This window comes from Cucurbita maxima, unplaced genomic scaffold (assembly GCF_002738345.1).
Source record: "Cucurbita maxima cultivar Rimu unplaced genomic scaffold, Cmax_1.0 Cma_Scf00019, whole genome shotgun sequence".
Classification (NCBI taxonomy): Eukaryota; Viridiplantae; Streptophyta; class Magnoliopsida; order Cucurbitales; family Cucurbitaceae; genus Cucurbita; species Cucurbita maxima.
The window spans coordinates 1,043,727-1,060,610 of record NW_019272035.1 but is presented as its reverse complement, the minus strand read 5'-3'; the positions used below and the strand labels follow the sequence as shown (position 1 = coordinate 1,060,610).

At 30.5% G+C, this 16,884-nt stretch overlaps 1 protein-coding gene and 1 long non-coding RNA gene across 3 annotated transcripts; one reads left to right on the top strand and one right to left on the bottom strand.

Moving 5' to 3' along the window:
* Nucleotides 1–2,245: 2,245 nt before the first annotated feature.
* Nucleotides 2,246–3,409, bottom strand: LOC111493766. 2 transcript variants are annotated; one of them, XM_023143608.1, is made up of 4 exons: nt 3,353–3,409; nt 3,024–3,269; nt 2,805–2,945; nt 2,246–2,732 (listed from the first exon to the last, which is right to left on the bottom strand). In XM_023143608.1, exons 1-4 carry the CDS (start codon nt 3,353–3,355, stop codon nt 2,388–2,390), a joined length of 735 nt encoding a protein of 244 aa, XP_022999376.1. In that variant the 5' UTR covers nt 3,356–3,409; the 3' UTR covers nt 2,246–2,387. The 2 variants fall into 2 exon arrangements, with proteins under 2 accessions (XP_022999376.1, XP_022999377.1); XM_023143609.1 differs by having other exon boundaries at nt 3,024–3,260; nt 3,353–3,395.
* A 10,880-nt stretch (nt 3,410–14,289) lies between these two features.
* LOC111493621 lies at nt 14,290–15,078 on the top strand. The gene is made up of 2 exons (XR_002720033.1): nt 14,290–14,517; nt 14,716–15,078. It is a non-coding gene; the product is annotated as an uncharacterized LOC111493621 (long non-coding RNA).
* Nucleotides 15,079–16,884: the final 1,806 nt, after the last annotated feature.

Genomic DNA, 16,884 nt, shown 5'->3' with positions numbered 1-16,884 from the left:
TTTTTTTTTTTTTTTTTTTTTTTTTGTAAAAAAGGTTTTTTTTGAAGTTAAAAAAAAAAATAAAAGTGTTAAAGAAACTTTTGAAAATTATAAATATTTTTTAAAGTTAAAAGGTATAATTGTAAAATAAAGAATTTTGAATTTTGAAGGGTATTATTAAAATTAAAAAATTAGGGATATTTTTAAGATTTAACCTTAAATAAATAAATAATAAAATACATTTCCTAATTAATATATATAACATAGGAAACCCACTTTAATAGCCCAAACCTTATCTCACGTTAATCAAGATTGAAATGATGTCTCAACAACATTTTTAATTATATTGAGTTGAAATTAATTTTTTTTCATCATTATTTTTATTTTAAATAATTTATTAAACACTATTAAAAATTAAAAAAAATTCAAGCAAATTAAAGTCTAATTTCATAGTTATTTAGTTATTTTTTAATACAATTATTTAGTTATACATTTAAATCTCCCGAGTTATTATTTGAAATAATATATATATATATATTTTTTTTTGTATTTTTAAATTTTGGCTTATAATTTGGAAAAACGTAAATAAAAATAGTGATTATATGCATAATTTTGAAATTAAATATTATATTGATATAAAATAAAAAATTGTAAATATTGGAAACTAACCCACGTGGGCTCCCATAAGACCAAATCAAGGCAAAGACTTCTCTAATTAATATGGGAGAGTAGCCCAACCACTTAATAGCTTGGCCCAAATTCCCACATCCAACTGTCATAAATTAATTAAATAAATAAAAAAAATTAAAACCAAATTCCTCGTATATTTATAGATGTGTATAATAAAGATTAAATTTGTAACAAACTATAAAATCATAGATTCTTCTTGATTCATGGTAACAAACAAGTAAATCAGTAAATTATCTTACTATGTACATATATGATTTATTCTATGTTGAACAATTTTAACAACTTAAGTCTACCGCTAACAGATATGGTTCGTTTTGGTCCGTATTGCCATCACTTCACGGTTTTAAAACACGTCTACTATAAAGAAGTTTCCATACCCTTAAAAAAAAATGATTCGTTCTCCTCTCCTATTGACGTGAGATCTCACAAATATGATGAACTATTTTAGCTTTATTTATATGGGTAGTCGGTAAATCAATTGTGACACCTGAATTAAGTGTATAAATGAATCAATATCATATTTAAATAAGAATAATTTTAAAGATATGATAGCTAAGAAAAAATTTAAAAGAATTGAAAGTTATTATCTACAGATGAAATATTAAGACAATTTTGAATAAATTAAATTCAAGATGGGATAAAATTGAAACAAAACTTAATTGGAAGGTCAAAATAGTAATTTAATTAAAAAATTAATTTTTACAAAAGTGAATTATTTTTATTTTTTATGCATTAATTAAGTCGAAGTATTTTTAAAAAATGTACGGATTTGACCGGTCAAACCTTGGGGTTTTATTTATTGTTTATTTTCTTTGAGGGACATTTATGTGTAAGCGTGTACACCTATTATTTTTTCCACTCTAATATAAATATATTAAAAGTCAATGATTTTCAGTTTAATCCTAATTTATTGATTAAAATATTATTTAATTATAAAATTATTAGTAGATTTTAGGTTAGTTTAGAGTATAGTTTTAATAATTTCTTTTATTTGTATTTTTATTTTACCCGAAACATTTTTTGTTATTTTATTTTAAGACTACAAACGCAAAATTTCATGATATCATATTATGAAATTTTAAAATATCTATTTTAATTTTAAAATTTTTATATTTGGATAAAAAAATAATTAATATATTTATTTTTGTCTGAATTGAAGATTATATTAATTTGGTAGCACATATAATTAAAATTAAAATAAGGAGAAAAGTAGTTAATTTTTAAAAAATTTAAGCCTCTAAAATTAATATTTTAAAATTTGAAGGGTTTAAAGATTAAAATAACATTTAAAATAATTAAAAAAATTGGTCAAGCAATAACTTGGAATTGGGAGCCACGTGATGCCATTAAGACAAAACCCCCGACCAATTGATTAATTTAGGTTAGCTCTAATTTCAATACCATAAAGAGAGCAAAATGTTTCAATATTTTGCGTTTTGGTCCCTATAATTTAAACAAAATTTCAATTTAGTCCCGATATTTTTTAAAATTTAACTCGTAGAGATGTTTTGACAAACGGGTTTTAAGTTTTAGCTTATAAATAGCTCATTTGATTTGATAAAATCCTAATAATTAGTCGGTTTTATTAACCCATATGAACGTTTTTTTAACTTTTACATTACAGAGACTAATTCTAACTTTTTCAAAATCATACAGATCAGATTTTTCATGTGATCGAAAAAAAAAACTAATTTCGAGCCAAAGAGAAGAAGAATTTGTTAATATAAGGGAGATCTATGAGGGATGCCTTTCCTTCTACTTATGCTTATGCTCGTTGTCATGTCTTGATCACTGGATATCTTTCTATTTGATCTTCCACACGAACAAAGACCAGTTCTTTTCTTCCTAACAATGGGCGTGTGAGCTATGGTGCTCATGTTCTCTGATCCCGAAGACGAGCTCGTCCCCTCTTCATAGTCCACAATGGTCGAACGAGGAGTTTCGTTGGTCATTTCATCGTCTCCTTTATCTTCTAACGCTACAAAATCCATACTAAGTGCTAAAGAATTGCACGTTCTAAGGTAAGAACTCAAGTCTCTCTTCTTCTTCACCACAAAATCCACCTGAAATATTCGAAGTTCTAACTTAATTTAAGCAAAACCCTTTAAAAATCTTTAACAAATTTGATTCATTACCTTGCACCCAAGAGAGCAATGGATATAAGGTTCTTGAAGGCTTCTATCACAAGACGTGCAATAATTTCCCGACCCTTTAAATTGTCTATTTTGAGGCCTCTTCTTGATGAACACGACTTTGGCACTATTTATGGTATAAGGCTAAGAAACACAAGCAAAACCTTTCAAACTACAGTTGAATTCAAGGATAAAATTTACATTGTTCTTTCAATTACTGACCTGAACGTTAGAGCAATCAATGAGCTTTTGAAGATCTTCGAGTCGAACAACGTCATGATAAACATATCGACGAACTTGAAGAAGGCGATGGAATCGGTGGGACGATGAGCAATGAGGGCAAATACTGATACAACAATCCAAACAACAAATGTTCTTCTCGTTCTTCTTTGCAGTCTCGTGATATGAACAACCCACAAAGAATTTTTGAGTGTAAAGAGCTTCTAACCATGCAGGCTTCTGAATTCCCTACAAGAAAATTTTCAAAACCCCGTTACGAATTGAACCAACACGAACCCTAAATCATATCGAGAGAGAGAGAAAAAAAATACCATCTTGGAGGCTTTGAAAGAGGGTTAGAAATGAGTTTTGGAGAGGGCAAACATGAAGAGATAAATTGAGTATTTATGGAGTTTCACAAAGGAGCAATAAATTTATTCCTTGGGAGGCTGATTCACTATTTTTTTAATTTTTAATTTTTTAATTTTTTTAATTTTTAAATATAATATATATAATTATTTATTTGTTTATTTATGAAGAGAAATAAGATAATATAAGAAGGAACATGGGTGATGTTTTTATGTCTCCCATTTTAAGTGTTTAAATTACTAATTCCAAAATAATTTTTTTTTTTTTTTTTTAGTTTATTAATATTATTGCATTGTTTTGATTCATGTTTTAGATCTATTAGATCTTTAGTTTTTAGATTATTATTATTTTTTTTTTTTTGTGATCTAAATGATGATATCATGGAGGAAAAGTGATATCCGAGTACAAAAGGGATACATGAATGAACCGAGATTACATTCGAATGAAGTTTACGTGAAGATATGATGACTAAAAAATACTTTAAAAAGTTTGAGAGTTACTATTTTTACCAACAGGATGCACTGTAACGACCCATACCCAGGATTCAGAATCTTGATTTGGCACTTGATGACCTCGACATTTCCTTGCGACATAGTTACGTTACTTACTCATCGGTTCCAAGAGTGAAAACTATCTCCAGACTTAACCATAAAGTTCTTATGATAGAGTCAGTGGGAAAAAAAAATAGTGCACTTATCCTTACAATTGCTCTCATTCGGATGTGATCTTGATTCATTCATATATCACTGCTTCACATGCACCTTTTTCTTTATGGCTCAATTATAGAAACTTGAGAGTTAAACATATTTTGTTTGAAATAATTATAAATATATATATAAAAAGAAAGATATGTTAGACGAACACGACTCTCCACAATGGTATGATATTGTCCACTTTGAGCATAAGCTCTCATGGCTTTGCTTTGGGCTTCCCAAAAGACCTCATACCAATGGAGTTAGTATTCCTCACTTATAAACCCATGATCATTTCCTAAATTAGCCGATGTGGGACTTTCATCATCCAACAAGATATATGGTAACTAGCTAGGTCCAACGAAGATACCCAAATTATAACCCTAATACGACATCGATACTTTTTTTAAACCTTTTTTTTAAAATTGTGTCTAAATATTTGAATTTTTATTTTTAGAATTTAAAAGGTTTAAAAAAACAAGAAGAAAAGGCCTCATGGGGAATAAGAAATACAAATACCAATATATATATATATATAAAAACATGTTTTAAAGGAATCAAACATAAATAAATAATCCAACCACTCCACTAATGAGAGAAAATTCTGAAATTTTTGTAAAAAAAAATTGTGTTGATTGATAATAATAATAATGTTTTGTTTTATTTTGGTTTGGTTAAGTAAATGTCTGAAATGATTAACTATATAATATGTTTGAGAGAGAGAGAAAGCACTAAACTATTGCTTTTTGGCTTCAAATTTTAAGGAACAACATAGAAAACACCCCCTTAAAATAACTTCTATCTTCTTTTTTAATGCCTTTATGCTCTCTAACCAACGCCTACTCTTGGAGTTTGCAACTATATTAATTTTCCTACTTCTTGAGACCACGATAACTCGGGACGCTCGATAAAGGAAGAGTACATTTATGACACCTCAGTACAACAGGGTTATACGAATGAACTGAGACCATATTCGAATGAGAAGATTTAAAGAAAATGAAAGTTACTATCTATACTACTAAGATGCACTTTTTTTTTAATGACTCAATCACAAGAACTTCATGGTAAACCATGCTTTATTTGGAGTAATTCTATGTTAGGTGACCTCTTATGAATTTTTCTATATGTGGGCGAGGATAAAGCTTGGAAAAACTCATGTTGGGTATGTGGGGATAGTCTTCACTCTTAAAATGCGAGGAGTTGGTAACGTGACTATGTCGTTGGATTTGGCCCATTATGTGTCGAATTTGGATACCGAATCGTTGGTTTTTCAGTGACTTAATCATTGGAACACTTTTACGTTGAACGTCCTATTAAAGATTTTCTTAAGAAACGTATTAGTACCCATTGGTTTGTAGAATAGTTTTACTTTTAGAAACACTTCAAGACAAGTAGATAGTGTGGTCACGATGCCGAAAATATAAAGAAATATCATAATCATCAAATGTCAAATTCAAAATTCATATATGAGGTATAAGACATTACATAATTAGGATTAGAAACGGTAATAAAATAAATATTAAAAAAAATCACCACAAAATTACTTTATTTATTTTTCAAAAACTCTAATCTTCAAATAATCCATTTCTTTAATTCTTTATTATTGGCCAAAATATAATTTTTGAATGTGATTCTATTTTCCTATTGAAATAGAGTTGCAATTACATGCATGACATCCCTTCTCCAACAGACGTGAAACGAATCATTCTTTATAAGAGTGTGAAAATCTTTCTCTAATAGATGCATTTAAAAATCGTGAGATTGATGATATTACGTAACAGACTACTGTAATCTTCCTCTTCAACCCATGAATTAATTTATATAATACAAATTAAATTGAAATGTTTAGATTTTGTTTGAAAATTATTGTTTTTTTTTTTTAAATAAAATAAATTTGTTTCGTAAGGGCTAAGTTGTAAAAAAAAAATGTCGTGGAACTCTTTTTCTTATTTAAAAAATATTTTTTTTCTTTCGGTTGGTAACAGTAAATTGATGGTCTTTTTAAACCGACCAATTAAAATTGTAGCCCACACGTGCAAACATGATCTTCAAATCATATATTAAAAAAAAAAAAAAAATTACACAGAAAAATTAATAAGTTAATAAATGTAATAAAAGGAGTGGCCAACCCCACGTGCCGTGACCAAAAAATAAAGCAGAAAGGCAATTTGGCATAAAGCTATGTCACGTGCAAGAGATCTACTTCTGGTTCCCTAATCATTTATTTTTAATTATGGGTTACAATTGTATAATTTGATGTTAATCTATATGGAGTTTTTATTGCATCATTCTAATATTCGACCCTCATCTCAATTGAACACGAGAACAAAACATTTTTTTAGAAGAGTGTGAAACCTCTTTCTAATATACGCGGTTTAAAACCGTGAAGCTAGCGACTGTTGGATGATGAAAGTCCCACATCGGTTAATTTAGGGAATAGTCATGGGTTTATAATCTAAGAATACACTCTCCATTGGTGTGAGGCCTTTTGGGAAGCCCAAAGCAAAGCCATGAGAGCTTACGCTCAAAGTGGACAATATCATATCATTGTGGAGAGTCGTGTTCGTCTAACATGGTATCAGAGTCATGCCCTAAACTTAGTCGTGTCAATAGATTGGCAAATCCTTAAATGTCGAACAAAGAACTCCAAAAGGAGTCAAGCCTCCTCGAAGGTACGAAGGCAGTCAAAAATGACTAAGACTCCAAAGGAGTCGAGCCTCGATTAAGGGGAGGCGTGCTTTGTTCGAGGGGAGGTGTTGGATGATGAAAGTAGGTGTTGGATGATGAAAGTCCCACATCGGTTAATTTAGGGAATGATCATGGGTTTATAATCTAAGAATACACTTTCCATTGGTGTGAGGCCTTTTGGGAAGCCCAAAGCAAAGTCATGAGAGCTTACGCTCAAAGTGGACAATATCATATCATTGTGGAGAGTCGTGTTCGTCTAACAGCGACAATACGTAATAAATCAAAGCAGACAGTCGTTAGTATCATCGGTGGCCTCAAGTTGTTACATGCATTAGATTCGAGAGAGACTAAATAAAAATTATAATATTCTAAAAAAATTGAGAAAAAGTAAAAAAAGAAAAAAAGTTGGTCAAAAGTCAAAGAGGGAGGAGGTGTGATGTGAAAGTGCGTGGGTGCCGCACGTGGGGATTGGACGCTATCTGTCAGTCTGAATTCTGAATCCCCCACTTCTCCTTCCCAATTGCTCTTTCCTTTTTCTTTTTTCTTTTTTCTTTTTTTATAATTAATATACAATTAAATATTACCATGTTACTGCCTGTAATTTTTATATTAAAAAAAACACACTAAATTCACTGAATTAAGACTTTCGATAGTTTTTTTTTTTAATTACATTTGCATATTTAATTAAACAATAAAGAATTTCAATAATTACATCTTAATCCTAGTTCAGAAAAGAATGTTTCGTTTCCTATGTTAAATAGCCATACTTCTAAAAAGCACGCTGCAGTACACAAACTTATAATGCTTAGAAGTCCATCGTGATGATCAAGAAAATATCAAACCATTGCATCCTACAGAATTAGAGGAACCTAGAACCTAAAACCTAATCAGTTATCTCCATATATAAAGATATTAATGCAGATTATCTATATAAAGAAACTTATCATTGATTCACCCGACACCATTAAAATGCAATTGTTTATCATAAGACGGTAAGCATCAATTCTACATGTTTGTTTTGAGATCAAATGGCATTTAGAACAATTGATGAATTATGACCGAATTCGAGATTGTTTGTTGTGAGATCCCACATCGATTGAGGAGAAGAACAAAACATTTTTTATAATGGAGTAGAAACCTCTTCCTACCAGACACGTTTTAAAAACATGGAGGGAAAGCCGGGAAGAAAAGGTTTAAATAGACAATATTTACTAGCGGTTGACTTGTACTAAAAATAATATGATCCTAAATTAAACAAGCTACCAAGAAGAATTATAGCAAGCATGGAGAGAGAAACTTTGAATGCTTACAATCACACATGCTGGTTGAGAGGAGAATTTCTATAGTGAAAATAATGGGATGAATTCAATGACTCAACATTGATATTCTGTAATCTGGTTGAATTAAGCGGATTATTGCTGGTAGGACATCAAGCAACGAAGTATGATCCTAAAGGCAAAAATGCTTACATCAATGGAAGGAGATGGCCAACAAGGTGATGCTGCACCAGCTTGAAGGGCATCCATCCATCCTGATGAAAAGAGAAGCCTACAGATATCTGCCCTCCAACAGCAAGATTACTGCATATTTTTTATAAGATAGTCTTTCTTTCTTGCAAGTGAAGAGGACTTAATACACAGGCCAGCAGAGTATAATAGTGATAGCAGTTCTAAGGAATTAATTAAGAGATATCTTTCTTTCTTGCAAGTGAAGAGGACTTAATACACAGGCCAGCAGAGTCTAATAGTGATAGCAGTTCTAAGGAATTAATTAAGAGATAGTAAAAGCCATAGAATAGAATTACGTGTTCAAAAGGGTAGCATCTTTCTTAATGAAATCATAACAATTGAGCATATGCTCAGAAAAATCAAGTGCAATTACACCTGAAAAAGACACAGATTTCACAATTTTTTCTCGAAACAACACACTGTCATGTTAGGAATCACAAACGTACACAATTATATGATATTTGAGCATTAACTCTCATGACTTTGCTTTTGGTTTTCTCAAAAGGCCTCGTACTAATGAAGATGCATTGCTTGCTTATAAATCCATGATCATCCCCTAAATTAGCCAATGTGGGACTCCCTCCCAACAATCCTCCTCTTGAACAAAGTACACCATAGAGCCTCCTTTGAGGCCTATGTAGCCCTTGAACAGTTTCTTCTTAATCGGGGCTCGACACCTTTCTCTGGAGTCTTCGAACAAAGTACACCCTTTGTTCGACACTCGAGTCACTTTTGACTACACCTTCAAGGTTAGCAACTTCTTTGTTCGACACTCGAGGATTCTATTGACATGACTAAGTTAAAGGCATGACTCTAATATCATGTTAGGAATCACGAATCTCCACAATGGTATGATATTGTCCACTTTGAGAATTAACTTTCATGATTTTGTTTTTGGTTTTCCTAAAATACTTCATACCAATGAAGATGTATTCTTTACTTATAAACCCATGATCATCCCCTTAATTAGCTTAACGTGGAACTCCCTCCCAACAATCCTCAACATACCACAACTTTCATCCACTAAAAGACCACCTTCTAACAGATTTAGAAATACTCCACAGCCATACTAAACTGCAATAGTATATAGCTACAGTCAAGATATCAGCCCCATATTCACATTATCCAAGGAAATGAAAAGGCTATACATCCAATACCAAGGCTACTTATGTAACATTATAATAAGACTTATTTTCCTCCACGAAGAATCCTTTGAACTGCATCAAAATATCTACCTAAAATCTTCGTGCATTTGAATGGTAGTTTCAACAAGGCATAAGAAACCACTTCGGTTGAGAAATATCAGAAGCTGTCGAGAATTGTCTCTTTGAGGGGAGAAAAGGCTATAATACTGTACTCCTTCCTTTAACTAGACAAGTTGTAATTGGTGAGATCAACTTAACACTTACAAGATGAAGCAGAGTAGGAAAGCTTAAAAGTGAATGGAATAGAAGAAAAAAATGAAAAGGAAATATCAAACCGATAATGAAACAACTCGGTTCCCCATGCTTAACTTCAGGTATTCTATAATAGCCCAAGCCCTCTTTGGGCTTTCCTTTTCCGATGGGAGAGGTTTCCACACTCTTATAAATAATACTTCGTTCTCCTCCCCAACTGATGTGGATCTCACAATCCACCATCCTTCGGGGCCTAACGTCCTCGCTGGCACTCATTCCTCTCTCCAATCGACGTGGAGTCTCTAGATTGTGAGACCTCACATTGGGGAGGGGAACGAAACATTCTTAATAAGGGTGTGGAAACTTCTCCCTAGCGCTCATTTTAAAGACCTTGAGGAAAATCCCAAAACTGAAAACCCAAAAAAGACAATATCAGCTAGCGGTGGACTTTGGTAGTTACATATTCCTTAATTTCAGAAGTAACTTTGAGATCTAAAAAGATAATTCTTCTAGTGTATGACTTATTTCATCTCCTACACTTGAAACCAAACCTACAAATGGCTGGACTGCAAATTTTCCACTTCGTCCAGATCAAAATATCATATAATGTAAGAAGATAAATATGGCAGACATCCCAATGCCTAAATCCTGTTCAATTCCTAAATCCTGATAGCAACGAAAAGAAGAATAACAGCAAATTCAAATCCAACCTAATGAAACAGTTCGAAGTTGAGTTACATTTACAAATTAAACAAACAAATTCCTAATAACCAAACACGGAATCGCATTCGACAATATCCTCTTCAAACCAAAGCAAAATTCAACCTAATTTCAATCATAAACCATACATTTCCAGACCACAATACAATTCAACTTCAACATACAACAGAGATTCTTTTTAACAACAGAACATCAAAAGGACGAATTACGAACGATAATCGGAACAAGAAAGAACAATGATTGTTGTATCAAGCACAGGAAGGAAGGAAAGCAGTTACCGCCAAGAAAATCGATTAGCTTCGCGGAACTCTGCTTCTTCTCCCCCCTTTCAGCAGCAAGATTATGTAAAATTATCTATTTATTTGATTTTCACAATAATTTTTTTCTATATTTATATTCACGTTTTTATATAATATTTTTAATGGACAATATCCATTTTCCAATATAATTTTTATTAAAAAATTAAAATATTCTAATAAATTAAATAATTTTTCATAATTTTTATTTTGGAAGGATATTAATGAAAATTTCTAAAATTGAGTCTAAAATTAACGGTTGTAAATTTTAAATATATTATTAAAATTCTTTTGTAGATAAAATACTAAATTTGGAGTATTTCTATTAATTTAGCAAAAAAAAAAAAAAAAAATACGTGGATTAAGTATGACGTCATGACGCACGTAATTGGGTGGGACGACAAGACGACAATGAAAACCAATTCCTTTAAACAGGCGATCGATGTCTAACTCTATTTGTGAGTTGGGGAAGTTGGGATCCATTTTCCGACATCAACTTACTATAATTTTCTTTTAAAATAAAAAATGTTCCATTTAAAAGATAATTAATTACAAAATACGAACGCCTTTTGAAAAAAAAAATTAATCGGTTGTCCGATATATAACGATCTATGTCCAAGATTTAAAATATGATAGCTCCAACGTTACTCTACATTCCCGTGATATGGTCACATTACTTACTCATCCCTTCTAAGAATGAAGATTATCTTCACAGATCAACATGAGTCTTTCTAGTATATTTTGTCTTTACTCACATAAATTCTAGAAAAAATTCGTTGAGACTACCCAACTTATAATTGCCCAAAGAAAAACACGTTTAACTGTGAAGTTCCTAGTTATTTACATTAAGACTTTCTTAGTCATTTTATCTTCAATATCACTTCATTTTTAACGTGGTCTCACTTCAATCATTTATCTCTTTTGATATGAACCAAGAGACATCAATCATACAATATGCTTCAATAAATATGTGAATAAAATATTGTTGAAATTATCAAAAGATATTTCAATTCATGCCACATTGAAGAGATTGAAGTTTCATGTTATAAATTTTGGGTGGACTATATTTTGGAGTAATTTAGAGTTATTGTATTTCATTAATGTATTTTAAGATTTTTTATTTACTTTAGGTTACAATTACATAATAGTTAATTACAACCATTAAGTATGAATGTTACGAACTCTTGATATATCTTTAATAGTTTCATTTTCAGGTTATATAAAGTCATGTATTTGTAAGTAGACTTTAAAAATATAGTACAAGGAGCATTTGTGCTTTCTTTAGCCAATGACTAAGTTTCTTTGTCATTCTATGTAGTTTAGGTTGCATGTAGAATCATTCAAACTCGACATGATCAATCCTGCTTGTTGAGTGATTCGAATCTCAAACAAGTGTTCTTGCATTGAGATATTTGATCAACAAGAATCATTTAAGCTAGACATGATCGATATTGCTTGTGAAGTGATTCGAATCTCAAACAATGTTCTTACTTTGAGATATTCAATCAACAAGGTAATTCGAATCTGCCATCTCCCTTAATCTAGTGTCACAAAACGCTTTTATTTTTCAAAAATTGAAAAACTAAAAACGTTTAATCCTAATTAACTCAATTATTTTTCTTATATATTTTCTAAATTTGTTTGTTAATTCAAAATTATTTTTAAAATATACATATATTAAAAAAAAAACTATATAATAATTAGGTACCTTTTTTGAATAGACATCCAAACAAGACCCAAGGAACTTAAACGTCTTAAAGGAAAACATGTTTTATGACCATATATACTATTTTATCATGGGTTGGTTTATTTAATGTAAGTTTGTCTCAATGTTCTTGTACCTCATGTACTTACTAAATTTGACATTACAAAGCATTTCTAAGTGGAAATAATAATAATAAAAAAAATGATTCTAACCTTCCTAATAAACAAATCAATTTCGTCTTCGTGTTCAAGATTTTGAATCTAGATTCGACACATGACATTCCTGAAATCCGAACACTACCCACATATTTTTTTTGCACGTTTTATCAGTCAAACACTCTTAACTTCCGTAATTATCAACTTTTTTTTAACCCTTTATTAACCATAAGTTCAGGTTTTCAGAATCAATCTTGTTCGAATGATGTGGTATCTGTATCAGCTCAATCTCATCACTAACAAATATTGTCTGCCTCACGTATTAAAACACGTCTATTAGGAAGAGTATTGCACACCCTTATAAGGAATGTTTTGTTTCTCTCTCCAATGAATGTGGGATCTCACAATCCACCCCTTTGTAGGGCCAACGCCTTATTGGCTCACCACTCGATGTCTACCATTTGTAATACCTCAATCTCACCACTAGCGAATATTACCTACTTTGGCTAGTACATATCGACGTTAGTCTCATGATTTTAAAATACGTTTATACCCTTATTAATAATACTTCATTCCCCTCTACCGTCGATATGAAAATTCATAATCTCGATTCAAAAAAGATCCAAATTTTTCAAGGATTTCTAGGATTTTTTCTTTCAAAAGAAGGGTAATTTTGATATGACAATATGGAATTACATCAATCACCAAATTTTGTGATTAGTCAATCAAAAAAAAGGAAAGTTCCAAACCAAAAGCCAACTCATTCCCTTCAAACATATATATACATATAATGGGTACACAACAAATCAAGTTGTCCCCTCGTGTGGGTATGGATTGATACCCTAAATTTTTAATTTCAATATTAATCTTATTTCGTCTCAAAATTAATTTTATTTCATTAAAAAAATGTTCATTCAAGTTATATTTGTATCTAAATATTAAAAAAAATTTGTCACGCTTGAAAGAAAAAAAAAAATTATTTAAAGAAAAATATACTAAAATATTGAATTCTTTTATATCCATATTTTTTTTATTGGTATATATATAGATAAGGCAATTCCCGGAGCTAAGAAAACTACACTATTCAAAGCAATCTGCCCAAGGCTAGTCGAGTCTAATACTAGGCTAGGTGATTCTCTCTATCAATGACCGAAGCTTAATCAAGAGAGAGAGCTCACTATACCACCAGATTGCCACATGCTTATGAAACAATAACAGCTTATCTCAGTCCTGTCACCTAGCTCAGTAATAGTACAGACTTTCTTTTAGGCTTTCTCGTGCTTCATTGTTATTTAGACAATACCGGAATTGACTTACTAGGTATTGGTAGCATACCCCGCTTCTGTCCGACCAGCCCTCCTTGTTTGAGGGAAGACTCCAATTCAGGTAATATATATATATATATATATATATATTTATTGTAACAGTCCAAGCTCACGATAAGTAGATATTGTCTAATATGGCTCGTTATGTATTGTCGTCAGTCTCACAATCTTAAAATGCGTCTATCTTCGGGAGAGGTTTTCATACCCTTATAAAAAATGTTTTGTTCTCCATTCCAACTAAGTCGAGATCGTTTGTGTATATATATATATATATATATATATATATATATATTATTCCAATATAAAATGATTGGTCTTTTCGGTGTTCCCCATCTTCACAAAACAGACAAAACAAACCAGAAATAAAGTAGCTTGAAATTCCCATTCTTTTTTCTCTCTTTATATATATATATAGAGACACACACACACACATGAATCAACAAATGCTTGTCAAAAAGTTCAGATATTTTCTTCTCTAACCCTCACACAAAGACATCAAATCAAAGCCTCAAAGTTCAAATCTTTTTCATCCATTCTCATCACCATTGTTGCACCAAACCTCAAGCTTTATTCATACAGTCCAAATGAAGCTCTCTTCAATGGCGGTTCTTCTTCTTTTCCTCATCGTCTCCCGAGCTCAAGGTACCAATTAATTCCTCAACTAATTTTATCATCTGGGTCTTCTTTTAAAACACTGTTCTACGTTCTAACATTCTGAAATGGTTAAAATCACTATTGTTAAGTTCAAAATCATTACGAAACGAGTAAATGAGTGTTCTTAAGTAAAAAAGACGATATTTTTATGTTGTAAGACGATTAAAAAAGGAATTTTTTTTAAAGGGATTAGATTGTTGGAGAAAGGGATGAGCAAAGAGTATAAGAAAAGTGGTGGAGATTTGTTGATGAAGATGAAGAGAGCCCCAAGCAAGGCCTCAAGAAAACCACATTCTCAATGGCTACCAGGCATGCAAGAGGATTATCATGGACCAAGAAGCCATAAATTGAGACACCATTAGTACTTTCCCACCACCTTTCTTCTTAGGGTTTTGTTTTTCTCTCGAGAGGGCGACCGCCCTCGAGCTGTAAATAGAAACTGAGCACTGTTAATTCGGTTGTCATCAGAGAATGTAGGAACACTAACTAGTTTAAGAGAATTTATTTGCGGAGCTGACGGTTTTATAAGATTAAGAAGGGTCGTAACAACCACGTTGCATAGCTTTGCTAGGTTTAGCTTTAACTAGTCTCGGTTGAATTAGAGATCGAGGTAGATTAGTTTGAATGAGTTGGAAAATTGACGAGGAAATTCTTTTTTTTTTCTTTTTTTTAATGAAATAGATTTTTGAAATGTTAAGTCATGAGCAAATATTCTTTTGTCTGGCCATTTTTATGTTCTTTGACCGCAGTCAACTCATTATTATTCATAGTTTTGTATTGTTTTGATTTTGTCATTTTATTTCTAAAAATATTAATATTTTAATAGTATTTTAAATTACAATTTCTCTAAATTTTAATAATTTATTAATAATATCGGTAAAATATGACTATTTTTGTGACATCTGTATAAAAAAAGAGTATATAAATGAATTAAGACTATATTTGAATTAAAGTGATCTAAAAATCTGAAATTATGGTTAAAAATGTCTCAAATAATCTCGGGTAACTATTTATTTTAAAAATTATTTTTTTTTCTTTTTTTCACGTAAATAACCTCTTGGGATTAATTTTATATATATATATATATGGAAAGTGGCAAAAAGAATTTAATTTATTTAGATTAAACTTTATCAATAAATAAATACTCTTAATGGAGGACAGATTGAAGCACGTAGAGACGTTTATACGGAAAAGCCGCAACATTTTTGGGATATTTTTATTATTTTTATGTTATTTTTATATTATTTTCTTAAGTTTTTAGTATATTCTCGATGCATTTTTTTTAAATCTAAAATTTAATATCTTAAATAATTTCATATTTCATTCCAACTTTTTATAAATAATATTTACTTTAATTTAATATATTTATATATATGGAAAAAATTATTTTTTTTTCTTAAACAAAAAAAAAAAACATGTTGTTCGAGATGAGTATCAATTGAGGAGACGCATGCTTCACTCATTGTCAACTATGACACACTCGTCAAAAGAAAACGTTTAAATAGAAGCAGCTTATTGGGCGTCTCTACATGCTTTTTTTCTTAATTTAAATAATCAAATGTTGCATATATAAAATTTCATGTTTGTTTAAGGTATGATGTTGTATATGATGAATGGACTGATACCACATTTAAATGAGAGTGATCCTAATAATAGGATTGATTACTAATACATGCTTGAAATAATTGAAAGTTACTATCTATAGGAACTTCATGGTTAAACGTGTAACATAACTAAAATAAAGTTACTACCTATACCAACAACGTGCATTTTTTTTTTTTTTTTGGCTCAATCATAAAAATTTCATGGTTAAATATGTAATAGCCCAAATCCACTGCTAGCGGATATTGTTATCTTTGGGCCTTTCCTCCAAGTTTTTAAAATGAGTTTGCTACGGATAAGTTTCCACACCCTTATAAAAAAATGTTTCGATCTCCTCTTTAACCGATGTGGGATCTCATGAGACGTATTTTACTAGAAGCAATTTTATGTGATTCTCAGTCTAACAAATTTATTTATTAGACTTTTATTTTTTAAAATTATTTTTTTAACTTCCTAACAAATTTATTTAGATAATGATTTTCTTAAATTTTAAATAATGATTCTCAGTCTAAGAACAAAAATTGTGATCAGACCCGAATTATTCAACTCAAATCAAATCGAAAAAATCTGACCTAATTTGTACGATATTATGAAAAAATCTGACCTAATTTGTACGATATTAGTGTGATCTGAATTATTTAAAATATGGATTAATTTTTTTTTTTAATATGAGAATATTGTTTATAAACTTAATTAAAAAAAGATTACCCTAATTTGCACCGGAAGGTAAAAAAAAAAAAAAAAAAAAAAAAA